The sequence below is a fragment of the Urocampus carinirostris genome, chromosome 7 (assembly GCF_059441175.1).
Source record: "Urocampus carinirostris isolate Australia breed hairy pipefish chromosome 7, RoL_Ucar_1.0, whole genome shotgun sequence".
In the NCBI taxonomy this organism is placed as follows: Eukaryota; Metazoa; Chordata; class Actinopteri; order Syngnathiformes; family Syngnathidae; genus Urocampus; species Urocampus carinirostris.
In genome coordinates, this window is record NC_142355.1 from 9,906,504 (window position 1) to 9,933,947 (window position 27,444).

The window sequence follows — 27,444 nt, forward strand, 5'->3', positions numbered from 1 at the left end:
GGTATGAAACGATGTAATTGAATTTCTCTTGAGGGGAGAGGGCTGCTGACGCAGGTGGACTGAAGGTAGGGTGAGTTCGAGGACAATACAATAAAAGGACTATGAAGTACTCATTTCATCTCAATGTGTAAGTGTTCACACAATAAGCAACTTCAGCTGCTGCCTTCAGGGACGAGACACCCGGTTGCAATCTGCCACCACACAGGGTAAGTTTAACTCATTATATTGTTAATGAATCTATAACTTTAAGGTCCAATATTCTCGCACAACATTGAACAGCCGTTGTGCCCCCACCCCATAAAGGTATTAATTTAGTGATATATATTATAACCTAAAAAAGGCCTCTTATTTATTTTAATTTAAAGAAAAAAATCATATGCAATACATATTTTAGACAAATATTTTGGGTTATATTTTATATGTAGGTGTCACAAGTGATTCTATTATAAGTTTAAAATGTCATTTCTTTGTTTTCTAATTTTCCTTTGTGGGTTGAAGTCGTGTTTTCTTGTTTTGATTGTGAATATGTCTCACTGGAAAGAAATAATAGATTAAGGGTTTGCAGTTAAAAAGCTTCGGCTTCATGTTTAGGTATTGTATAATAGCATTGTACAGCAGTTTCTTTTGAGGAAATAATTTTCTTTTGTTCCCTTTGTTAATTGATGATGTATGTTGTTTTACTCTGCTGTGCCTAAAAAAAGCCACAAACAACCCAATTAATAAGTCACTCTTAACTAAGCACACACTAGTCTCAAAAAAGTATTTACCAAATGTTTTCATTATATCATTGTGTAGATGAAGAGGTCCTTTGGGATTTTGCTTGTGACTCTCATCTTTTGCACGATGTTCTCGGAGACCATTGAGCTGGTTATCGCGGTAAGTTTTATTAAAGTTATTTATTTGAATGATACTCTTTCTCAATTCATTGATCAACGATTCTACAGTTGTTGATATCTATAAAGTTTTACGAAAAGGCACTACATATTACTATATATTTTCTAACTGTACATTGCATTTTTTTGTGCAGCACAACAAGTTGCAATGTGTTGTGAAAATGGAGGCGGAAACTAATATCAGCTGTCATTTTACTGCATTATTTGATTATTATTACCTATTCAATTCATCATATGTGAGAGTTTCTCAGGAATAAAGACAATACATTTTTGTTCTTCCTATTTCAATTTCATTTCTTTATTTTGGTCATAACATTTCACATTTCATATTTTAGAGACCAAATGTCTGAAAATTAAATTGTAACATTCCAAGAGTCAGTCGGTAAATCAATCAATCAAAGACTAATAGTAGGCCTAACCTCGAGCAACTGCCTTTGTGTGTGGTTAGAAAATAATTATTTTGAAAATAATTTGTGGTTAATTTTAATTTTCCCTTCGAGGCTATCTCACCTTCTTAGTCTTTGCAGACTACGTTGTTATAAATGACAATAAAGTCTATTCTATTCTAGTCTAGTCTAGTCTAGTCTATCATATTTATAACACCAATCTGTGAATGTTTTTCTCTTCATTGCACTCCATAGTCAAAGGAGAAGAGGGGATGGACTCTCAACAGTGCCGGCTACCTTTTGGGTCCACGTAAGTACTTGAATTTTGTCACAATAGAATGTTTTACTATTTGGGTTTCTTATGGCTCTTAAATCAACAGATTGATGTTCACTCTCTTTAGAGATGCAATTGAGATTTTAATAGCAATCAAAAACTACTGTTCATTTGGTACATACTCGTTATTGCAGAGTCGTGAAAAATGATTTGCTCCTTGCCTGATTTCAGTGTTTTTTGCATGTTTATCACTCGGAAAAGTTTCAGATTATCAAACCAATTTTGATATTACACAGATACTACCCAAGGAAATGCAAAAGGCAGTTTTGAAATGTTGGTGCCGTTTACTAAGACACAAACAAAATCAAAACCCATCTTGACCTAATGAAAAAGTAATTGCCCCCCCATACCTAATGGTAATGAGAAATGAGTTACCTGTAAATGGATTAATTTTGGCCAACTTCTCTTTGGAAAATTGTTTCAAATCTTCCATATTAGAGGGTTTTTAACATCTCCTCTCATTAGCTGCACCGCTTATCCTCAGTAGGGTCGCGGGGGTGCTGGAGCCCATCCCAGCAATCATCGGGCAGTGGGCAGGGGACACCCTGAACTGGTTGCCAGCCAATCGCAAGGCACACACGGACAGACGACTCGCTCGCTCATTCACACCTAGGGACAATTTGGACTGGCCAATCCACCTCTTTGGAATGTGGGAGGAAACCGGTGGAAACCCACTCAAGCACGGGGAGAACATACAAACTCAAACAAAGTCCGGTAGCTGGATTTGAACCCACACAGGAGGTTCGCAAGACCTTAGGACTGCGCCGACGTGCTGCCTGGTTTTCTAACATGAAGTGCCAATTTAAGGTCACACCACAGCATTTCATGTGGATTTAAATTCTGACTTTGACTTAGCCACACCATAACCTTCATTTTTTTTCTCTATATTTTGAGCCATTCAGAGGTGGACTTGCGTGTGTGGGATTGTTGTCATGCTGCATGATCTAAGAGATCGTTAGTTTGAGGGACACGACCGGTACAAGCAGGGTACTGAAATGCATAATGTTATACACAATGCTTTATTAAGGGGAATCGGGGCGAGAGGGAAAAGAGCAATCTGGTGCTCGCTAGGCAGGAGGAGCGGGAAGCCCTCGCGAACGAAGCGTGGTCGGAGATTGGAACAAATCGGGCAGCCAGGACGATTAGACGGAGCGTGGTGGGAGATCGGAACAAGTCGGGTAGCCGGGACAGGCCGGAAGCCAGGGATTGGCGATCGATACAGGAAACAGGTCAGGATCAAAACGGCAGCCAGAGTCAAAAGTGCTTGCCTTGCATGTGCTGAGGTTTGCAGACGGACTGACCAGGAGTGAATGAGAATGACGTGTTTGAATAGGAAAAGTACTAATTGGGAACGAGTGGCAGTGGGGCTGAATGAGGAAGCGCAGGTGAGGGCAATTGGCAAATCATGACATTGAGGGCATGAAATAATGGCGGGACGTTTCCCTACAGGATTTTCTTGTAAAAAACAGATTTTATTATTCCGTCAACCACAGTAAGTTCACCTGGTCCTGAGGCAGCAAAACAGCCCCAGACCACCACACTGCCACCACCATGCTTAACTTTTGGCATCATGTTGTTTTTGTCAAATGCTGTTGCCATTTTTACTCCTAATGTAACGTGCTTCGCATCTTACGAAAGGTTTAATCTTTGACTCATCAGTCCACAGAATGTTTCTTCAAAAGTCTTGAGGATAATCAGGATGCTTTTTGGCAAATGTGAGACAACTCTTTGTGTTCTTTTGTGACAGCAATGGTTTTGACCAGGGACTGTCCCATGGATGCCATTTTTGGCCATTAACCTTAACTGAAGCCAGCGAGGCCTGCGGTACCTTGAATGTTTTCCGAGAGTCTTTTGTAACCTCCTGCATGAGCTGTGTTAACATTCATAGTTGGTCGACCACTAATAGATGGACTTGCCACAGTTTACAATTTTCTTCATTCATGGATAATGGCTCTGACAGTGGTTTGCTGGAGCCCTAAAGCCTTAGAAATAGCCTTGTGACCTTTTCAAGACTGATAGATTTCAATAAAAAAAAATCTCAATGCTTCTGGAGTCTCTTGCGATCATAATATGTTGATTATGTTCTTGAGATTTTGTAGCCTAATCCTAACCCTAACAGATTAAGTTTAGGTGATTTTTGATCCAATACAGGTGGAGGTGGCAATCAATTTTGGGTGTGGCCATTGGATTTGAACTGTGCAGGTCACAGTTACTTTGTGATTTAACAAGCGTGGACGATTACTTACTCACATACGGCCAGATAGGTGTTTTTTATGTTTTTATGCCTAAATGAAGTGACTTAAAATTTCAAAACTACATTTTGTATTTCTTTGGGTTATCTCTGTTATATTAAAATTGTTCGATGATCTGACACAGTCAGCGGACTGTTTGTGAAGGGGTTGGTACACAGTCAAGAGTTGAAGAGGGTAATCACTATTGAGACGTGCTACAATTAAGCCAAGTCATAATTGTTTGTATAGCCCTAAATCAGAAAAGGTCTCAAAGGGCTGTACACCATTACACCATCCTTCGATCTGAAACCTACATGGGGCCAAGGAAAAACGCAAAAACCTCAGCATGAAAAAAATAAAGAAACATGAAAAATGGGACACAGAAGAAGTAATTCCTTTTTTTACGCCCTATCAATTATAAACTTGACATTAGAGTAACGGCTTCATCGTCTTTGTCGAGTACCAATAGTCGATCGATAATGCAGCTCGATAACATTGTAACGGCCCAATTCTAGAAAATAAATACTTAAAGAACAATGAGCTGATTGACCATCTACAAGATGAGATGATTTTACTTATTCCTTTTACAAAATGTCTTCTTTTACTGGTAAAATGATCTTAAATGTCTTAAAATTAGAACAATCTCAAATGAAATGAGCAAAATTTCCTGCCAATAGGTATTTTTTGCAAAGTGATTTAAAATATGGTCTTGATTTGAGTTTTCAGTAAGTGATGTGTTTTAACTGTGGCGCTCTTATGGTCTGTGCATTTTTAATTAGTCTATATATTATTCATGTTGGACACTGCTCACATAATCTGGGAAAAATATCAATAATTGAAAGAAAAAAATTTGCCCATTTAAATGAGTGTCTCAGTCATTGGTAATGTAGCCATTCCCCATTACCATTTTAACAAAGTTAATCAGATAAGCCAGTGATGGATGTTTTAAACACTCTCCTTAATATTCTATACATAAACAAATAATTTCCAAAAAAAATAAACACAATCAAAATACCAGAAATTGCAATAATAATAATACTAATAACAATAATGCTAAAATGAATACAAATATGCAAATAAACAAGTTAAGCACATTTGTTATTTCAGAAAATTGCGTTTTACTGATCTATGATACCCCACAATAATAAGAAGTCACTAGTTTTCTCAGTTGCTGACCCTGAATGTAGAAAAGTAATTCTATGAAATGCTGCGACTCAAATTTAAAAAAAAAAATCCTCTCCTCAGTTCGAATGAAAGGATTGAGCAGTTTAAAGAAGAGACAGAATGATATATTCACCTTTTTAATGGAAAAAGACAACCAGCAAAACCAAAACGACTTGTAGTGCCGGATAAACTGGCATTAAAACCTACATTACATATAGGCGCCCCTTAAAACTGCTTAAAAAGAAGCCACATACTAAAAGAAATATGTCCACTAAAGTTTAATAAAATGCATTAAACATCGATAATTATTTAATTATCAAGATGGTAAAGATCAACATACAGGCAAATAGTTTAAGTATTTCATTTTCAAACCATTTACACTCAAACACCATTTTTGAATTTTACAATTGTTTCCTTCTTCGTCTCGATCGTTGTTGTCACACTTTTCACTTTTTCTTCCCCTTATCACTAACCTTCTTGGGACCCCTTATTATGGGCTGAAAAGGTAAATAAAACCAACAAAATCACACAAAAGTGAGATGTGGTCCCTCTCAAACACAATTGGGTTTGTGCTGATTGACTGAAGAGGAAAAAGAGATCAAGTAGGGCATTATTGCAATCTATTTTACGGAGTGTAAATGACATTCAGTTTTTCCTTCTTCTTAGCATTATTTTGCCAAGGCAAAGGCCCCCGCAACCCCATTGAAAACGGGTCCACGACCCACAAGTTGAGAAACACTGATCTTAAGATTCCAGTCTTTTGGCACTGCCTAACTCCTCTTTGAAATCTCTTCTGTGAAAATAAGGGATCATGTTAGTGACCTTACCAAACAGTTGAATCGCATTATTGACTTCCAATGTTTTCTCTATTTCTTTCACTAATTATTCATCTTGCTTTCTCTTGTTTTCCATCTCTGTTTGATTTTCTCATTATATTTTTTGTAAGGATATTGAATTTCGAAAGTTCCCTGACTCAAATTGTTTATATGAATTTGAGAACGTACTTGTACATGAATCCATGTGAAATTTTCATTCAATGACATAAACACACATTTTAATTGGTGCCTATAATCTGCAGCGTAAGTGTTTTGATGACGGACTAAATTGGCATGTACATTTATGACTGTAACCTCGAGTATGTGAAAAGGACAATAATGAACTATTAGCAAAGTATGCTTCTTTGTTTTTTACTCATGTTTTACATTTCCTTTTTCAAACACCTGACCTTATCAATGGTCTCCTCCTGTTAAGTGTTAATTTTCCAATAAGAGCCATTATGGTTAAGTGTGGGTCACCAATTGTTGACCTGCCCGATCAACCTCTTTCTGACAACTGCACACACGTGATCAGTAACCAGTAGGGGGCAATACCTCATAATAGCAAAGGTGAGATGCGTTAGCTGTGTATGCTAATATGATTTATCCAGGGTCCCATCAAATCTCAAATCGACTGTAACCGGAAGCTGCTTAGGTTGTTTATAATTTAATGTCATTAGTATACCAGCTCAGTAGCCTAGATGGTAAGGCGCCCGCTTTGAGACTGGGAGGTCGGTGGTTCGCGCCCCGGCCGAGTCATTCCTAAGACTTAAAAAGTGGTCGGCGGCGCCCTCTGTTGGCTGCGGCTGCATCGGCTCGCTACAACGGGTCAGGTGCAATCGACATTTCGTTCTGTGTACATTGTTACACAGAATGACAATACAAGGAAATTATTATTATTATTATTATTATTATTATAAATATCTCATCTCATCTCATTGGCTGCACCGCTTATCCTCAGTAGGGTCGCGGGGGTGCTGGAGCCCATCCCAGCAATCATTGGGCAGTGGGCAGGGGACACCCTGAACTGGTTGGCAGCCAATCGCAGGGCACACAGGGACAGACAACTCGCTCGCTCATTCACACCTAGGGACGATTTCAACCGGCCAATCCACCTGAAATGCATGTCTTTGGAATGTAGGAGGAAACAGGAGTGCCCGGAGGAAACCCACGCAAGCACGGGGAGAACATACAAACTCCGCACAAGAAGTCCGGTAGCTGGATTTGAACCCACACAGGAGGTTCCCAAGACTTTAGAACTGTGCCGCACAGGCGCTAACCACTGCGCCGCCGTGCTGCCCGTTAGTATAAATATCAGCATTATAATTTTAGCTACAGTAGCACTAGCTAACGTATTGTTTGCTACATTGAGAGTTTTTGCCGTAACCTAATTAACATAAAATTGCTCTGAAATACTTTAAGAAATGCTTGCTGCAAATCCTAGAGTACTTTAAGGACTGCCAGTCCCTGTGAATGATTGCAGATATCCATCGCCAACTTCTGTCTTCATCAAAAGGAATACGATAAAATGCCAAATGGGGCTTTGACCCTTGCCTCATCGCACAGCAAAAAATCACCATTATAAAAAGTCCTGGTTATTTTCCTCTGTTGCAGTTGTTGATATTTGCTTCAACTCAATTGCTTTTTCAACGACCATATTCAACTGCCTTTCACTCAGGTGCTTTTGCCATCTGTCTTGGCACTTATACTTCCTACAAATAGTCTATAACGGCTGCAGCAAAACCGGCCCAAAGCATAAGCAAACTAAGTGGCTTCGTAGGGCCTTGCGACTATTCGGGGGATCACAAGACTGGTTAACTTTTCTGTGATTGAATATGTATAATTATTTTTCGTGTGCGAGTATTGATTGTCATAGACCACAGGTGACAAACAGGCGGCCAGATCAGGCCCGCTAAGGGATTGAATCCGGCCCACGAGACAACACCCAGAGAAGCGCAAGAGAAAAACAAGCTGTAGGTTGAAATATGTCAACTTGATGTTGCCAAAGCCAGGTGCCTCTCACAAAGACACTGTACTTGTATTTATTTCTCTCTCTCTCTCTCTCTCTTTTCTCCCTCTCTGTCCCTGTCTCTTTCACTCTGTGTTGCTCTTTTTCTCTTCCTTTGTTGCTCTTTGTCTCTTTCTCTCTGTGTCTTTTTAATTTATTTTGCTCTAACTTCATTTTTTTTCTTTTCTCTCATTTCTCTTTCTCTCTTCATACCCTTTGCGCTTCCTTTTTCACTTTTCTCTCCTTCTGTCTTTCTATTTCTCTTTGGATTTATTTTTTCCTCTGCCTTTCTTTCACCCTCTCTCACGACTTCTCTTTTTTATCTCTTTTGGTTCTCACACTCTCTCTCTCTATCTCTTTCTATTTCCCACCCTCTCTCTTCTTTTACCTCTCTCTTTCTTTTATTTCTTTATCTCTTTTTCTTTCTCTTTAATCTACTAGTCCGGTCCCCGACAGAATGTTTATTCTATCATGTGGCACCCGAGTTAAAATGAGTTTGACACCCCTGTCATAGACTATCAAATATCCGTTAATTACCACAAAATATTTTTTTGTTAACAAAGAATTTCCTACAGCCTCTGTGCTCTAAATCTCAGAGTGCCTCGAGCAATGTGTGCATTCAGACGAACTACACAATATTGCAAAGATGGACTAAAGGACTAAAGGAGACAATGTTGAGACAACTGATAGACAGACAGACAGACAGACAGACAGATAGATAGATAGATAGATAGATAGATAGATAGATAGATAGATAGATAGATAGATAGATAGATAGATAGATAGATAGATAGATACTTTATTCATTCACAAACTGCGCAAACATGAAAAGAAAAATAATGACTGACCCCATGGGGAAAGTTGAGACCCATTCCCTTGCTGAAGAAATTGGATCATTCAGATTTCAGATATGCTGCATGGTTTGGTGTGACATTCTCTCGCCAACATGCAGATTGAGGTTGTCATGAGCCTCGAGAAACACAAAACAGTTTAATCAGCTACAGGGGAACTGGTTTTAAAGTGCTGAAACCAAAGAGCTTGTGAATCACAAAAGGTTCTTTGCCTATGAGATGGCTGATGAACCACAAGCCGATGCAATTAAGAGGCTTTAAGTGTCCTTTTTCAATGCTGTGGTAGGCTGTAGCATCCGGTCTTTAGAGGACCTCTTTTAGTCCCTAGAGGAGGTCAGAAGCCATACTCAACTTTTGCCAGCTTGATGCACATACAGGGAAGAATCAATGTTAACTTCTTGGAGACAAGCTTACCTTAGGAATAGCGGCTGATGTTGATGGGAGTACACTGGTGACAGGGATGGAGAGCTATCCAGAGCTCCCCAAAGCACAGATGACTGCATATGAGCTGCTTACTCACCTTTTTCCAAATAAAATCGGTGATGTAGGAGACTTCCGGTGGCGCAATGAGGTAGACGGCAGCAAGGAAAGTAGCTCTGACAAAAATCACTAAAGAGTAATGTAATACTTGGAGAAAGACAGAAAAGGTATAAATTGTGACTCATATTAAAGACAAATTATTCAATAAAACATGGTCAAGAAGGGGAAACTTGTCGAGGAAAAGTGCGCTAACGAGAAAAAGATCGAGGGAGCAGAAGGAATGGCATCGGTCGACGAGGGACGTGACTCGGCCATCCTCCACGAAATCCGTAAATTACGGCAAGAACACACTGAAGCAGCAAGGGATAGCAAGATTGCGATGACAAGACTGGAAAAGAGCATCGAAGAACTTCTGGAGCGCACTGTGTTGCTGGAGCGGAGGGTGGAAAGCATGGAGGAGCTACATGCTAACACGGAAGAGCGAACGTCAAAACTAGAGCAATTAACAGTCTCCTTGCTCCAACAAACCACCAAACTAGCAACAAAGTGTGAGGACTTGGAGTCGAGATCACGACGGAACAACATTAGGATACATGGGATTCCCGAGGGTGCCGAGAGAAAAGACACAATCGGCTTCATAACAAACTTTATTAAATCGAACATTCCGACAACCGAGCATATGGATGTGCGCATTGAGAGGGCACACCGCTCACTGGGGAACAAGTTTCAAGGTAAAGCACTGCCACGGGCAATTATCGTACGTTTCACCGACTACATAGTGAAATAATCCGTAATGAAAGAAGCATGGAAGCAGAAGACAACGTACGAAGGCAAGACCGTTTACTTCAACCAAGATTACACCACAGAAATCCAAAAAAAGAGGAAACAAGTAAGGGACGTTATCAAAAAGTTAAAGGAAAAGAACGTAAAGGCACAATCACCATATCCCGCCCAGCTGAAGATGTTTTTGGACTCAGGAATAAGAACATTCTCTACACTGATGGAGGCAGCAACATTGCTAAAAGAAATGGGGATCGAAGTGGAAGAGGACAACACGGAGACACTGCAAAAGATGTTGTCAAAGAACATTTGGACCACAGTGACCGGAATCGAGAGGAAGACAAGGGAACATCCCCATCATAGAAGGTGACTTACAAGCTCCTATGGAGCAAAACGAAGCCATATTCGGATTTGGGGAGAAAGAGTAAGGACCATATATGCCCTTTCTATTATAAATTCAATAAGTTAGAAGTAAGTAAAATACCAAGTAAAATTGTTATCTTTAAATTAAAACAATGTATGTATATATATTGGCATAGAGCTACTTTAAAATATTTAGTTAGTTATAACTATGGACGACGGTACAAAAGTTGTTCACGCACTGAGTGCATATTTCCAGGAGGGTAGCCACAACTCTCCAATTGGACTCTTGGAAGACATGGGTTTTTGTTTTTTGGGTGTGTTTTTTTTCTTTTTGGTGGGAAATTATGTGTGCTTGTCAATATGTTTGTTAGTAATTTGGTTTGTTTTGTCAATGGAGGTGTTAGTAATTAATGTAGTGTTTCTGTATGCTTCAAAAATCAGTGAGACTCAATACAAAGCATGAGCAATCTAAATATTGTTTCATATAATGTACATGGGCTAAACCACCCCATCAAGAGAAAAAAGATATTGAATCAACTCAAGACATTGCAGAGCTCAATAGCCTTATTACAAGAGACACATTTGACCGAGATTGAACATAAGAAGCTAAAAAGAGAATGGGTGAACCAGGTGTTCTACGCATCCTATGGTAAAAGGAGGGGAGTAGCAATTTTACTTGGAAAAGGGGTGGCGTTTAAAGTCGAAAAAGAAGTGAAGGACAATCTGGGGCGATATATAATGATTATAGGGTCAATGGCCGGTTGGGAAATATCAATAATGAATGTTTATGCACCAGTTGAGGAAAAGGGGACTTGTTTTCAAGTATTAGCTAAAGTAATAACCAACTGTGCGAAGGGAATGTTACTTATAGGAGGTGACTTTAACACTGTACAGAATTGCAAAGTGGACAAGTATCCTTCAGTACACGGAACAAATACAAAGACGTCGAGGATGTTAAATAACATAACTAAAGAATTGGGATTGATAGATCCATGGAGAGAGAAGAATCCCCAAACCAAAGACTATACTTTCTATTCAAACCCGCATGGCAGCTACTCGAGAATTGATTACTTTTACATTTCAAGACAACATATGCATACAGTAGTAGAGTGTGGTATAGAGAATATTACTATAAGTGACCATTCTCCAATTACTTTGAAATTAAGTTTAGACAATGAACCCCATTTTAGGTATTGGAGGATGAATGTATCTCTCCTCTCAGATAAAAACGTAGTACAGGAAATAAAACGGTGTATAAAAGAATATTTCCAAATCAATGACAACAATGAGGTTTCTCCAACAATATTATGGGAAGGAGGGAAAGCTGTAATAAGGGGGAAATTAATAGAAATATCGTCCCGGCTGAAACGAATACGCTTAAAGAATCAGAAGGAATTGGAGGATAAGATTAAGGAACTAGAAGAAGAACATAAAAAAACACCAAATGAATCCAGATTACAGGTATTAAAAACAACCAGAAGCAAATTAGATGAACTTTTGACAAATAAAGCAGAAGGGGCTCTGCGCTTTGTGAACCAGAGATACTATGAAATGGGCAATAGAGCCAGTCGACTGCTAGCTTTCCAACTTAAAAAGGCCCAAACAGATAGAATTATATCACAAATAAAACATCCTATCTCTAAACAATGTTTAGTAAAACCCAAAGGTATAGCAGAAGCATTTGCAGATTATTATAAAGAATTATACAAGGACTCAGAAAATGACTTAGATAACTACACGGCACAAAACTTTTTAGGAAAACTACATTTACCAACACTAACAGGGGGGGATACATTAGAAATTATTCGCCCCATTACAAAACAGGAAATACAAGATACAATAAATAACTTAAAAATAAATAAATCACCAGGAACGGATGGATTCCCGGGGGTGTTCTACAAAAGCTTTAAGGAAGAATTAACACCAGTACTGCAGAAAGTATTTAACTATGCTCTAACAAAAGGAGATCCCCCCAAATCATGGTCGGAAGCCATCATAACAGTCCTGCACAAAGAAGGAAAAGACCCAATATTGTGTGAAAGCTATAGACCAGTTAGTTTACTTTGTAATGATCTAAAAATTCTTACAAGCATACTGGCAAAAAGAATGCAGAAATTTATAGCGAAATTAATTAGAAATGATCAAACAGGGTTTATTCCGGGAAGGCAGGGTGCAAACAATATTAGGAGGATACTAAACATAATTACGAGCACAAAATCTAAGACCCAACCCTCGATGTTACTGAGCTTGGATGCACAAAAAGCTTTCGATAGGGTGAAATGGAGCTTCTTACATCAATCACTTATAGCTTTTGGCTTCCCTCCAATATTTGTTGAATGGGTGAAAATTATCTATAAAAATCCGAAATCTCGTCTTAGAGTAAATGGTCACTGTTCAGATTTCTTTGAAATCAAAAGAGGAGTCCGACAAGGGGATTGCTTAAGCCCACTATTGTTTGCAATAAGCATAGAACCACTCGCAGAATCAATTAGACAAAATGAGCAAATAAGGGGGATATTGGATGAAGGAGGAACAGAACATAAAATATCATTGTTTGCAGACGACCTGTTGGTAATGCTGAAGGAACCTTCGTTATCAATACCACCACTGTTGGAGAGCCTTAAAATATATGGAGAAGTAGCTGGGTATTCAAATAATGAGAGCAAATCAATAGCAATGATGATATCAGGAAAATGTCCAACAGATGTGATTGAAAGGTTTGATTTTAAATGGACAAATAAAGGGTTTAAATATTTGGGGGTGACCATTACACCACATTCCACACAGCTGTTTGATGCAAATTATGGAATGTTGATAAAAGAAATAAGGAAAGATTTGGAAAAATGGGAAATTTTGCCCTTAAGTCTTATCGGCAGGATAGAAACAATCAGAATGAACATATTACCAAGACTATTATTTCTGTTTCAATCCCTTCCAATTCTGATCCCGGCATCCACATTTAAAATGTTAAATAAGTTAATAGCAAAATTCCTTTGGCAAAACAAGAAACCTAGAATAAAATACAAAACCCTGTTAGCTCCTAAAGAAAAGGGGGGCCTAGACCTACCCAATATTAAATATTACTATTGGGCAGCTCAAATTAAAGCACTCATCTTGTGGATTACTACAGACAAAGATGCGATATGGGTGGACATGGAGCAACGATCTTGTCCAAATATGCTGGTGGAATCGTTACCATACATATCAGTCACGAGGTGGAAGAAATTAAAAATCCAGAATGAATGGATTAAGGGAACTATTAAAACTTGGTCAACAATACAAAAAAAATTAAAAATATCAAGATCTGTGAATAGGGCTACCAAAATAGCGAAAAATCCAGATTTTAAACCTGGGGGTATGGAGGTAGGGTTTCAAAAATGGGCCCAAAAAGGACTGATGTTGATTACCCAAGTATTGGAAGCACAGGCAATGAAATCATTCGAACAACTCCAACAAGAGTTTGACCTACCCAGAAATGATTTTTACAAATATTTGCAACTAAGGCATTACCTCCAGAAACACGAGGAATGGGGGAAAATATGTAAGGAGCCAACTAAGGTAGAGGAATTATTAATATCGTATACAAAAGGACAATCAATAAAGGGGGTTATATCAAAACTATATAAAGCCCTGAGAATGGATCTCAGTAATGAGGACATGGCAGTTAAGGAAAAATGGGAACAAGAAACTAATGTAGCGATAAAAGACAACGAATGGGAAAAAACATTGAAAGAGGGACACAAAATAACCAACAGCCCGACATGGAGGGAGTTTGAATGGAAAGTAAAAATGCGATTCTTCTATACACCCTCTATCACTTCAAAATATAAAAATACCTCAAATCTATGCTGGCGTAACTGTGGGGGGGTCGGTGACTTTACGCATATTTTCTGGAATTGCCCTGTAATATTAAATTTTTGGAGAAGTATCCAGAGAGAAATAAAATTAATCACGGGCTGGGAGTTGCGGTTGGACCCAAAGGCTTACGTAATAGGAATTTTGCCAGAAGAATTACTATCTGGTCAACAGAAATATATACTAAGGGTAATGCTTCTGGTAGCAAAGAAAATGATCACAGTGTCCTGGCTGAAACCACAACCTCCTGACATAAAACAATGGAGAGACAAATTAAAGCAAATGTACATTATGGAAAAAATCACTGCAAGACTTCAACTGAAACTTGACCAATTTGAAAAAAGATGGAAGCCTATCACACAAATTTTACTTGATGTCTAAACACCTCCCCCTATTTATTATGTGCGTTGTTTTTTTTTTTTTTTTTTTTTTTTTTTTTTTTTTTTTTTGGGTGTATATTTTGATTTATTATTTTATATATATGTATATATATATATATATATATATATTTCTTTTTGTATGGATGTATTGTATGAACATTTATTCTTCCTTTCTATTAATAGTATTTTTTTCTTCTTTGTTGTTTCTTCTGTTATTTATGAGTGTGTCAAGTGTATATATTTTGTGTTGATGTATGATGGAGGAATCAAACCTCTGTCAAAATTGGTGTGAGAAATAAAAAGTTAAAAAAAAAAAAAAAATCGGTGATGTATATCGAGATCTTTGGGTAGTCCTACGGATTTCTTGCACGTTGCTGGTAACTGTCACATCTGCAGAGTGGAGCTTTTCCGAGCTCAAATTTGATTTAATTTCTTTTGAAACTGTCTGATTTTGTACATTTGTTGTAGCACTTGATTTAAAACGTAATTTTTCTTACATTGTTTACATTTTTATTTGGGAAGTATTTGTTTGACTTAAAATTAAGTTCTTCTACATTTGCTCATTTCGTTAACTTAAAACAAAGATAATTTATTTTACCTTGTTTCATGAATCTCAGTGCATTGATATATTTCTTTAAGTATTTTAGTTTAATTTCAGTTTTTGTACATTTGTTTTTGCAATTATTATTCTTTCAGGTACCCTATGTGCATTTATTTATTTCAGTATTTGTTTGTTTTTAAATTTGGTACGTTTGTACATTTGTTGTTGCAGTTAGTTTAAAACACAAATAATAAAGCAGATTGTGTTGGCAGTAAATAATTAGTTTACTTTGTTACTTTTAGATAGCCTAGATAACTTTCAGCATTCCACTTTGTACTATATCACTTTGAATATTTTGTGTAAATCAACCTCGGGCTGCTCTTTTAGTTAAATGTTGTACCATTAGGGATTCTAAACCATTGGTAAAACATCTGCCATTTGAGGTTTTAACTATTGATTCCTGTGTGGCCACTAGGGGAATTTGCTCCATTTGCTAAATATTATTTTGAAATCATTTTTTTGCAAATTTTAAAATCAATTATCTGCTCCCATGCCCTTATTCACTGTGGATTACAATCAAACTACAACAGAAACATCTCACATCAAGTATTTTAAGTGTATTCGTAAAGACAGAGTAGAACTAGGAATGAGTTATAATAGATATGCAAATGATCAAGTTATAGGGTGCCCCAATACCTGATTTTGCATAAGGCCCAATGAAAGCTTGGGCTGGTACTGGGCTGCGGTACAACGTCTATCTCAGTCCATTTCCACTATGATATACTGCTGCAGGAAACTTGTATTTGTTTCATTATATACATAACTGGCATTAGAATTATTTGAAAGGAGAAATTAATCGAAGACCAATGCTCAGAGTTAGAAAAGTGCCTCAACAAAAACAATTCAAAGAAAGCCTTCCATATTGTAAAATACCTCGTGCAAACAAAAAAGGCAAAGGTCGGCAGCATTCAGGATGATGTAGGAAATAAGCTAACTGAAGAAAAAGAGTTTACGAATAAATGCACAGAATACTGCTTCAAACTCTACAACCGCCCAACACAGCGAGACCCTGAGGTCCTTGAGAACTCTGGCCCGGGGAAAAGTGACGACTTCCCTATCCTCAGAGAAGAGGTAGAGGCAGCAATTAACTCACTGAAGAACGGAAAATCTCCAGGAATCGACAACATTCCATCAGAACTCATGTGATTTTGTGTTGAGAAAACTAGACATTTTGACAAAGATTTGCAGAAAGATCTGGCAAACAGGACAGTGGCCATCTCCACGGACAAGAAAGGAAACCTCAACTATGCTCCAACTACAGAACCACCAGTCTCATCGGCCATGCAAGTAAAGTTATGCTAAAGGTCCTACTGAACAGACCAAAACCACAGGCTAAAAACATTCTAGCCAAAGAACAGGCAGGTTTCAAGGAGTGAAGGAGCCCCACAGAACAGATTTCTAATCTGTGCATCCTATGCAAGGAGTTCCGAAAACACCAAACAAACCTCTTTTACGTGTCTGTTGATTTCAAGAAGCTTTTACAAAGTATGGCAAGCCGCTTTATGGGCCACCATGTGGAAGTACAACATGGGCCAGAAACTAGTTCAGACAATTGAACAACTTTTTGCCAATGCCAACAGCGCTGTACTTATCAATGATACCATTTGAGCATAGTTTCAACATATTTCTGGAAAGGATGATGTCCGAAGCTCTGGAGCAACATTAATGTACAGTCAGTATTGGGGGACACAACATCACTAACCTCCATTTCGCCAATGATATTGCTGGATTGGCAAAAGACGAACAGGAACAGAAATGTGGTCAATCGCTCGGACAAAGCATCAACCCAGTATGGGATGGAAATTGACACAGAAAAAACAAAAGTAACCAGCAATCACCAAGGTATCAGTACAAACATCACAATCAACTACAGAGAGCTAGAACCTGTCACAAAATTTAAATCTCTTGGAGCTGTTGTATCAGAAGCGGGGTAAAAAACAGAAAACATGGTCAGGATAACTCACAGCCGCACTTGCCAGACTTAAACCCATCTGAAGGGACGAGAACATAGCAGTGAAATCAAAGATCAGACTCCTCTACGTTTGTGAGATATGGACTCTCACAGCAAAACTGGAAAAGAAAATCCAGGCCATTGAGATGCTATGCTCCGGGAAACTTCTAGGTATTGGCTACTTGTGACAAATGAAACGGTGGGCAACACCATCAGAGGGAACATTGAACCTTATGAAAAACTGTTGTCAACTGTGCGCAGACGGAAACTTTAGTGGTATGGTCACGTCACATGATCATCAGGACTGACCAAGATAGTTCTCCAGGGCACAGTCCTAGCGGGCTTGAGAAGAGAAAGACTGAAGGAATGGACTGGTGCCAACTTAGCCACGACCCAAGAACAGGCCAGGGACCTTCAACACTGAAGAAGGCTGTCCCTAGTTGTGTCCTCATTGGTGCCCCAACGACCCATGCGTTTGAGGGTTCTGTGAACACTAAGGGTAAGAACCGATCTGCGATTAGAGCAGGCTTGTTATAATTTAGCAGTACCAGGTCCCACATAAATTGCCATTCAAGCTGCCAATGAAAAATTCTGTTTGCGAGTATTTAAGTTTTCACATGAGACGATCTATATTTTTTTTAGTTAGGCGGTCAAACGCAATTGAACTATTTCACTTATATTTGTTATACTGTTGGGCTTTCTTTCAGTAGATGCTGAGATTGGGACTGTTTTTTGCCCACAGTTATTGATTGGGAAAAAGGAGCATATATTGGAAAGCTTAAGAAATCTGATTGGGGTAAATCTAACTTAGTGTCATTTACAGACTGTCCCCTCACATCCATGTAGCCTGTCTACATCGACAATATTCAACCCTCCTCACTGTCATCTAAATTTTGACACGTTTAGCTGCCCCTTTTAATTTTGTGGACGTGAAGATGTGATGTTGCGTTTATTAAATCAACAGGAAAAATATGTAATCTATCAGCAAATGATATGCTCTGGCTCTCTCATTGTTGCTGCGTAGAACACAGTCCACCAGTTAGTGCATCCTCCTCCTGAAGATCAATAATCAGCTGAGTGAGTTCCTATAAAGTACTGCAAAAATATAATGTTTACGATTAGAGGTGAACCAGTGCACTAAAAAATCGTTAAATATATAAAATAATTCAATAACTAATAAGGCAAAAAGGTCTATGGAATATGCCTCCCATACTTTGGATTGTCTACTTGAGAATGAGGTAATTCTTGTGGATTAAAAATCCTGTCAACTCATTATTTGCCCAATTGTTTTGTTTCCACAGCTTTTATGGTGTGGTTCTCAATCACAATGATGCAAAACACTGATATAGAATTTTCAAAGTGTATTTAAAAAGAATCAACATTTGAAATGCATTAAAAAATATGATTTTGTTTCTGTCACTCACCAGAATCAACGAAGTTCTATACTTGTTTACCCCGCTCTCAAAAAGTGCACTCAGTTGCCGTGTCCCATTTGTTTACAAGTTGTGCTCGTGCATAGCTAGCCGTCTCGTACATAGCTTGCATAGATTTACGCTGTACATGGATGGATACAACTGTAACATCCACTGTATGTGAAAGGATACAACTGTGACATCCACCATATGTGGATGGATACAACTATGGTAGTTGCTTCATGGAGCACAAAAGAAAACGCTATTGTCCCAGAAAAATCAACTTATACGCATGTATATCATTTGACTCTGTACTACAAGTCCACAGTTCTTTGCACCACAAAAAATATTTTGGATGACAGAAACTAAATATGACAACAGCAAAGAAAATGGATGCTATCTTAGTCTAAGTAAGCATGTAAACAAAGACAATTCTCGCAAGCTTTGGTAGTTGCTTTCAATGATTCTTGGTTGTGTTTCAACAAAACGGTCTACCCAGTAGACCGCAGTATCATATCTCACAATTTTGCACCGCACATGTGCGGTAGGCAAATCCATCAAACAGGCTCAAAGTCGTTATGGCAGGATAGCTTGGCCGACAATGTAATTACTAATGATTTGGTGTTTGTTTTGACCTTGTTACAACCATGTCTAAAATGAGCTATGACATAGCATTGTGTTATGTAATACTAATTTAACAAAATGGAAATGAGTCTACATGCATTTCACTGTGCTTTAATATATTTTAATATGTATTTTTGTGTGCATCATTCAGATTTGAAAAAAATTAGGACTACTAGTTTATGGTATATTAATTTGAACATTGCAAAAATGATTACCTTTCAAATTTGTTTTAATAACTATTGATAATTTATCAGGTGACATATTCATCAAATTAATTTATTGATAGTACATTAACCAGCGGACATCCTGAGCCAATATTCATTAATTAATTATCCAAATCAGTTATTCACAATCTGGTTGTGAGGGTGCTTGAGCCCAACCCAAAGGACTCCTAGGACTGATTGCATGCAGAGTGTGCACTGGTCCGTGTCCTGTCGTGTGCTCAATTAGTCAACCGGGGTTCCTAACGAATTTCGGACGAAGAAACAGAGCTTAAGAAGACTTTTACATAAATAAATAAAAGAGTGACTTAACAGAATATTCTGAGCTTGGCAACAGGACAAGGTACTTCCAAACGAGTATCAGCAAAATGGGTAACCACTATTTTTACAGGAAAGGGTATGATTTGACAAGAACAACACTTAAGTAAAGGGGGATCTTCCACACAAAGTCAGGAAGTCCAGGATTTACAACAGATCTTTGTTAAGACTGGATCAAACTGGATTTTGCAGGTGGTAGGACAAGATAGGGGCAAACTCAAAGCCTCCCGTCAACAGTAAATCAGAACACCACTTAATATGACTAAAATAAGAAGTAAATACTTCTGTAAAATATGTGGATAGCATAAAATGAATTTCTTACATATCAATTAATAATATGATGATTACAGTTATGATCTCATCTCATCTCATTAGCCGTACCGCTTATCCTCATTAGGGTCGCGGGGGGGCTGGAGCCCATCTCAGCCATCTCCGGGCAGTGGGCAGGGGACACCCTGAACTGGTTGCCAGCCAATCGCAGGGCACACAGGGACAGACAACTCATTCGCTCATTCACACCTAGGGACAATTTGGACCGGCCAATTCACCTGAAATGCATGTTTTTGGAATGTGGGAGGAAACCGGAGTGCCCGGAGGAAACCCACGCAAGCACGGGGAGAACATACAAACTCCGCACAGGAAGTCTGGAGCTGGATTTGAACCCACGACAGGTTCCCATGACTTGAACTGTGCCGCACAAGCGCTAACCACTGCTCCGCCGTGCTGCCCTTATGATGTTATTGTTAAATAATGGAATGGATTTAGCTAGAAAACTCAATTATGACTTCAGATTCAGTGACACATTTTAATAATCTAACATACAATCACTCACACTCATCCATGCCTAGGGACAATTTGTCACTAATGAACCTGCCATGCATGTGTTTGAGGAGAAATTGAAGTGTCTGGAGAAAACCGATGATTATCAATTTATCACATTCTTTCCTCGATAATGAGGGAAAACATGGGATGAACATATTCTCATGGTGCAATGAAAGCCTTTATTCCTACCTACCTACCTACCTACCTACCTACCTACCTACCTACCTACCTACCTACCTACCTACCTACCTACCTACCTACCTCTTGCGTCACTCTGGTCAGGGTGACGCAACACACTCTTCTGTTCAACAGCAAGGCCCAACAGCTTTTGCTGGTTTACCCCTGCCGCATCATACAGGTGCCCTGCCCATCCCTTAGAACGCGTCCAAACATCCCACTATCCTTTCACAAAAGCTTTGATTTAACCTATCTAAATGAAAAATAGAGAATTTACATCTAAAGCTGGCAATGGCACCAAATTTGGAACAGATTTTGGACGTTTTTATTTGTCAATGGCTGAGAGGGAATCAATGACGATAGAAAACTTCTCAAGTAAATGAAACTGCCTACTTCATTGACTTCCAGCTCAGTTAATTCATTTGCAGCTTACTTTAATGGCAGAAATGCAAAATTAACGTCTAAAGCCGTCAACGGCACCAAATTCAGATTACATTTTCGACGTCTTTAGTCAACATTGGTAGTGAATGAGTTAATGAATTATCTTTGAACCTCAAAAAAACAAAGTTGTTAGTCTTTGGTGCTAGGCAAGCCAAGTTAGTCTAATAGCATCAGCACAGATCCTATTAATGAAAACCCAATAATAACACACTTTATAAGAATTCTGTGGAACAAAGGCCATCCGTTTTCTTAAAGCTTACAAATATCATCTAATCTTTGGATTTTTACTAATATACTGAGTGGGAAAATATGGAACAGTAACTATTTGTTCATATGTTAACCGCTACCGATTAACCGCAGTCAATGGTGAATTGAGGACACTTTTGATGCATTGTTTGGCCAGTTAACTTTTTAGTATGGGCGTGTTTGTAATTATTTCAAGCTCACGTAAAGGTTCCTCCTGCCTCATCCTGTGTTACAGGTCGGATTGATCGCCTAATTCAGATAAAGGATTCACCCAGTGCCAGAGGCAGAGACAACATGAGCACTCAATGTAAGATAGAAACATACTGCATTTGCAAGGACAATGATTTTAGATGAAGTATCACTCCATTCACCGTAATTGTAATCAGTTGTAAACATAAACACGTCCACCTTTTTCAACATTGCCTGTGGATTGAGAGTTGTATTTTACACCATGAGCAAAGGGGAACACTTACCGATCAGAAGACATTGTAATTCACGATTTGTTTTAATAAATAGCACAGTAACGCACCATGTTGTAATGACAGTTGAGTAACCATGTTTTATTGATAATGTGTTACAGATTCTGTTATCTGGAAGAGTATTTGCGGTTCTTTGTAACCTGTAACACTGAATTTGAGCAGTGTCCAACGTTTAGCATATTTTGCAATGTCTTTTATAAAATGATGCCTGAGGCGTCAACAAAAAGAGCTACCCAATAGAGCTTCATGATATCAGAGTTGTCCAGTAAGATTTTCTAGCGTTTTGTAACAGTAACAAATACAGATGATGTCCATGTTTTATTCTTGTTTGGTGAGATGGATGCGTGAATTTTGTTTCTTTCTTTAACGTAGCATTATAGTTAATAGTTTCGTTAACTTGAGCACCATATACATAACATATGAAAAGTTTGTTTTAGAACTTCTGTTACATTCTCTTTATTAACCAATCAAATCAATTTTAGTCAAGGGACATCTGTCGTTGCCATCTTATTCGCTTTCCTCCGTGAAATGAGTTTGAAATGGAGGGTGATGAAATTTCGCATTTGTCATATTTTGCCGCATCCCCTGTGTTGAGGCCATCAAGCGCAGGGCAATGCCCGAGCGTATTATTCAAACTAATATTTAAAGGGTAGGTCAGCAGTAGTGCAATGACAAAATAGCGCAATGCCATTTTGTAGCTACATAGTTTCAATATAAATCGGGTTAAGGCTAGATATACGAGTTTTTATACTCTTGTGCGCTTGTTTTGGGCACTGATGGCCCTGGGGGAAAAAACTCTCTCTGAGCCTGTTAGTCCTTGTTTAAAGGGACCATTAGGGCCTACCAATGAGTAGCATGTTAAAGAGGTGGTAGCTGGGGGGGTGAGGAGCTCTTTATAATGTTGTTTGCTAAGCTGTGGTATGGTAACCTAGCGATGTCCTAAAGACTGGACAGATATCTGAAACCTAATGCTGCAGAAAATATTTTATTTCTGAATTAATGTCTGTGAGACACCACAACTGCTGTCCCAGTTTCATCGACATTCTATTTGACTTCAGTCATCATGTTTACATAATCACTTTTTCAATGAAACTTTGCTTCCTTGTTAAATGGGCCTGCAATACTATTAATTTTATACGATAGATTTCAGCACACTGAACAGTGTCCAATATTTTGAACCACAGAACCAAATTCAACTGCTTCAGAATCACTGTGTGGTTTGCAAATCAGTCCGTTTAAGTGTGTGATTCGATATGCTGCTTCATGTCAAATGCTTTGAAAAACTGAAATATTTCGACAGATGCCTTAGATTGTTTCAATGGTTCACAAGATTTAGTTTTCTTCCATCACCAGTTCTCACTGAACCTTCCTCGATAAATGAATACCTGCTCTGTTCTACAGTAACCATATCATTTTCCAATATCAAACATTTTTGTAAAAGTGCCAGGGAGCCACTAGGTAGCGCCAGAGAGGACTACCGGGATAAACCACACAAGGACAAAAGCTGATTGGCTAACACTGGGGAGGAAAAGGACAGAATACTATTTGACGACAGTGACCAACACACATGTACCTCTCAAAAATAACTCAAAACATACACCATTACACAGATTTTGTTATGTCATTCCCTCTAACTGAGCCAGACATTTATTTTTTATTTTCGGTGGAAGGTTTGTTATGATAGATACATTTAAAATTCAACAACGCAACCCTTAGAACATGTCCATTCATCACGTGATGCAATTTTCTATACAAAAAGGAAACACAAATATTGTTTCAAAGGGACTAAACACGTGTCTTGAAAAAAAGGGTTTTGAGAAAAGTTAGTTTGATAATCTGAAGTATTGAAAAATGTACAATTTGATGTTCAGCGACTAAATTCCAGGCACTATTCTGCCATTGATTACAAGTACACAGAAAATGGAAGTGTAAACTGAACCTGCTTGTGCGACCAGTGTTAACACAGTTACTTTGAAAAGGTACCTTAGTTACTTCACTTATTACATTTTTTAAAAATGAACTGAATTGTGTTACTTGTTACTTGGCTTTAAAAGTAACAAACTTGTATTACAGGTTAACTTTGCGTTTATGTTCTGCAGCTGCTGAGAACATTACAGTACTTTAAAGTGACATTGTGTATCATTTAGTGCCTTCTATTGGTAAAAAATATTTAATAAACAATATTTATTTGAATAAAATGCAAACACACATGAACTATCATTTATATGTGCATTTTTTTAAATATTTTTAGTTCAAGAAATGTATTCTATTTTACACCTAGAGGTAGTTGATATGATTGTCCGCTAAGGCTTGATAAAACAATGCAAAGAAAAATAGCGAAGTTTGATCACTTTGAATCCCGCAGATTGTACTCTCCCTGGTGCTTTGCAGCATTCATGTTGGTTCCATTGCATAACACAGCCACACCTAGTGGTCAAATATTACACTGTGTCCCCTAAAAAATGATTGTGTTCAAAACACTTTATTATAATTGCATTTTAACAGCCTGCTTTGTATTAATATAGAGCAGATTATTTTATTAAACGTTTATTTTTCAGTTTCAAAACAATACATGTTACTTATACAAACCTTAAACATACATTGCATACAAAATACAGCACTGGAGCAACTTACAAATTAAACTTACGAACGATTGTCCGGAACTATCTTGTTCGTAAGTAGGGCAGCGTCTGTATACATAAAACCAAACTGAAATTTCATCATGCAATTATGGCCTTCTCTGGTGTGCTCATTCTGTCACTGTTCTGTGATTTTTTTTTCACTCTGTAGGATTTTGGGATATCAGAGGATACAAATAAGAAATAACGAATATTTGTAAATGCATTATACTAATAATTACATTATTTTAAACAAACTGCACCGTACCCACATTTCTTTGTATTTAGCATGATAACTGTGTAAAAAAAAAATATATTGTGTTTCTGTGATTATTTCTACACTGGGAGTTCTGGTGGTGAATTAGATTTTAAAAGCTGAATAAAAATGCTGCCTAGAACGAACTTTTTCTGCTACATCCTTACCTGGTTGGTAATTTTTTCGAATATATTCCTTACCCTATATCCTGCACAAACAATCGCTATCAAACTTCAAGATACTTGAGCTGTTTTTTGGGGGAGAATGAGCAAATATTTCTGTTTCAAGGTGTGCAAAATTTATAGTGCGATACCCTAAAACACTTGTGGCTGTAATAACAGCAAAAGGAGGTTGTACAAAGTGTTCACCCAAAGGTCTTCTTTTCATTTTTTTTAATCTAATAGCATAATATAAAATGTTGAATACATTAGGTTTCTTTTCATATGAGTTTCCCAGATGTTGTTGATTTTTAGAAAATACATTGAGGTTTTTTTTTTTATCTTTAAGCTTGAAGTTTGAAATATGTCAATATGTCAAAAAGATCGTGGGGTGCTAATATTTTTGCAAGGCACTGTATTTCTGGGTTTATGCATTACAGAACAAGCAGGAAGATGGAATTCAATGTTTGGGTAGATGTGGCTTGTTTAAACAATGTTATTCTTGTCTAGATGGCATAGATGGGCACAAGATCCTGGGAGACAAGCCTGGCCTTGCTGGCAAACGAGACATGGACTGGGAAGAGAACTTCATAGCAGGTTGGTGTGAAAACCTAGTTGTATTTAAGAACTGTATGGAGTTATGAGTAGGGTTACCAGTATTTAAGATTTTTCTTCAGACTTACCTCAAGCCATCTGCGTCCCGCCACGTATTCAATTCAACTTCCAGGATTCTGAGCGACTATTTGGGGGAACAAACAAGACCTGAAGAAAGCAGCAGTTGATGATAAATGAGACATAAACAGAATATTCTGGGTTTGTGAAGGGGACAAAGTCCTCCCTAACAATCATTGATAAAATGGTAAACCACTGTTTTTATAGGAAATGTGTGTGTATTCAGAGTGACATAAAAGCTTGAACATCAGAAAAAGGAGGCGGTGGAGGGTACACTCTAGTTCGAGTTTGCATGTTGGAAACCCACTTGTTTTCTAAATGCTCAAACTTGTATTTTATTGGTCTGAACTGTACTTACTTAAAAACACTGATTTATGTCAGGAGCTGTATGATTTGTATCCCCCTCGTCAGTCCAAAATTGCAAATTTGCTCTTTTGTTTCTCTTTTTTTCCGAGGTGGCCAAAGAAAAGCGGAAGAGGACATTGTCCACACTGTCATTGACTTCCTTACATACCTCAAATTTAAAGGTATTTTATCTTGCGAAGGGTGTTTTGTGAAACTTTATTTGTAAGCGTTCGTTTATGTTGGATATCATTTAAATTTGATTTTCATTTGTTCCTTGTGTCCTTGTTATCATTGTATGTCTTGTATATCTTTCCTTGACCATGTGTTTCTTGTCAAGGAGTCTTTCAATATTTAGTGCAGGGGTCGCCGACATTTTTGAACCGAGAGCTGCTTTTTTGTTACTGATAAGCAAAAAAGGGTTACCGTTTTGAAATGCATTTCTAAAATAGATAATAATGTATTACCATGTTGTAACAATGTTTTTACTTTGTTATTAGCATGTTGTTAGTATTAGAAATGAGCACAGTAAAACACTTTAAACTCTAAGAGTATCAATAATGAAGCCGTTTAATTTGTTATTCTTTTTGTCATTCTCAGAAATGGGAGCCTTGCAAAGCCTGACTTCTGCGACATCAGATGAAATGGCTAAGCCATAAACACATCTGCCTCTGCTATCCACCCCACTCCACTCAGCATTTTGTTTTTCTGTTTGAATTTGTGTTGACTTTAATAAAAAATGTCCAAATCCAAGTTACAGTACATCGGTCGAATGTAGTATAAAATCAAATGACTTAAGCATCATGTGGAGTTGGTGTCCCAACAGGGACACCTAAACTAGTTTATGTTTATAAAAACACTATTACTTTTTCAAGTACTTTTTTCTTGGGGCTACAAAAGCAATAAAAAGAAAGCAAACTGATGGAAAACCCCAATTGATTTAGATTTTTTTCAGTATTAAAAAAGATTGGTCATATTCCTTAAAAGCCAATCTATATTGTTTAATCATTTATTAAAGCTAAGTGGGTTTATCTATAAACGGACAAAAATGTGATTATAAATAAATAAAGAATACGTCTGTTTCTCTGGGAAATTATTTTGTAAAGCCTTCAAAAAGAACAAAACTAAACATGAATTCGAAACATGAGAGCTAATTAATCTTAAGTGAGATGTAGATTGTCTAGTTTTATGATGAATTACTTGAACTAGCGCTTGGATTGATCAATACCGTATAACTGTTTTCTTTTTGATATTTAAAACCTGCCCATAGACTATAAATGTAAACTAGGATTTATACTACAGCCTAGCATCAAGCATTTTTCCTCTTATTTTGGTGGGGCAACGTGTTGTTGTTCACTGTTTACTCAAATAAATGCATGCCATAATAAACCATGAATGAATGTAATGCTGTTGTTACAGATTTTAGAGCATTTGAAGATCCTGAATTATTAGCAGGTATAATCTGTTGGTATAATAATGTGATTTGTTTTTTTAATTGATTCCTGCACTTGTTAGTATACTGACACTTATCAAGATTCACCTGAAGGGGTTAATGAAGGTGGATGC

At 37.8% G+C, this 27,444-nt stretch overlaps 1 protein-coding gene across 2 annotated transcripts; it reads left to right on the forward strand.

The window, feature by feature from the left end:
* The first annotated feature begins 64 nt into the window (after positions 1–64).
* gal (galanin/GMAP prepropeptide) lies at positions 65–27,444 on the forward strand. 2 transcript variants are annotated; one of them, XM_088339196.1, is made up of 7 exons: positions 65–206; positions 796–876; positions 1,535–1,589; positions 21,589–21,660; positions 25,375–25,461; positions 25,992–26,063; positions 26,479–27,444. In XM_088339196.1, the coding sequence occupies exons 2-7, from the start codon at positions 796–798 to the stop codon at positions 26,535–26,537; spliced, it is 426 nt and encodes a 141-aa protein (XP_088195322.1). In that variant the 5' UTR covers positions 65–206; the 3' UTR covers positions 26,538–27,444. The 2 variants fall into 2 exon arrangements, with proteins under 2 accessions (XP_088195322.1, XP_088195323.1); XM_088339197.1 differs by lacking the exon at positions 21,589–21,660.

Coding starts and splice junctions, on each gene's coding strand:
- gal (XM_088339196.1), top strand. CDS start 796: ATGAAGAGGTCCTTTGGGATTTTGCTTGTGACTCTCATCTTTTGCACG. Junction 1,590..21,588: donor CGGCTACCTTTTGGGTCCAC/GTAAGTACTTGA, acceptor CCTGTGTTACAG/GTCGGATTGATCGCCTAATT. Junction 25,462..25,991: donor GGAAGAGAACTTCATAGCAG/GTTGGTGTGAAA, acceptor TTTTTTTCCGAG/GTGGCCAAAGAAAAGCGGAA.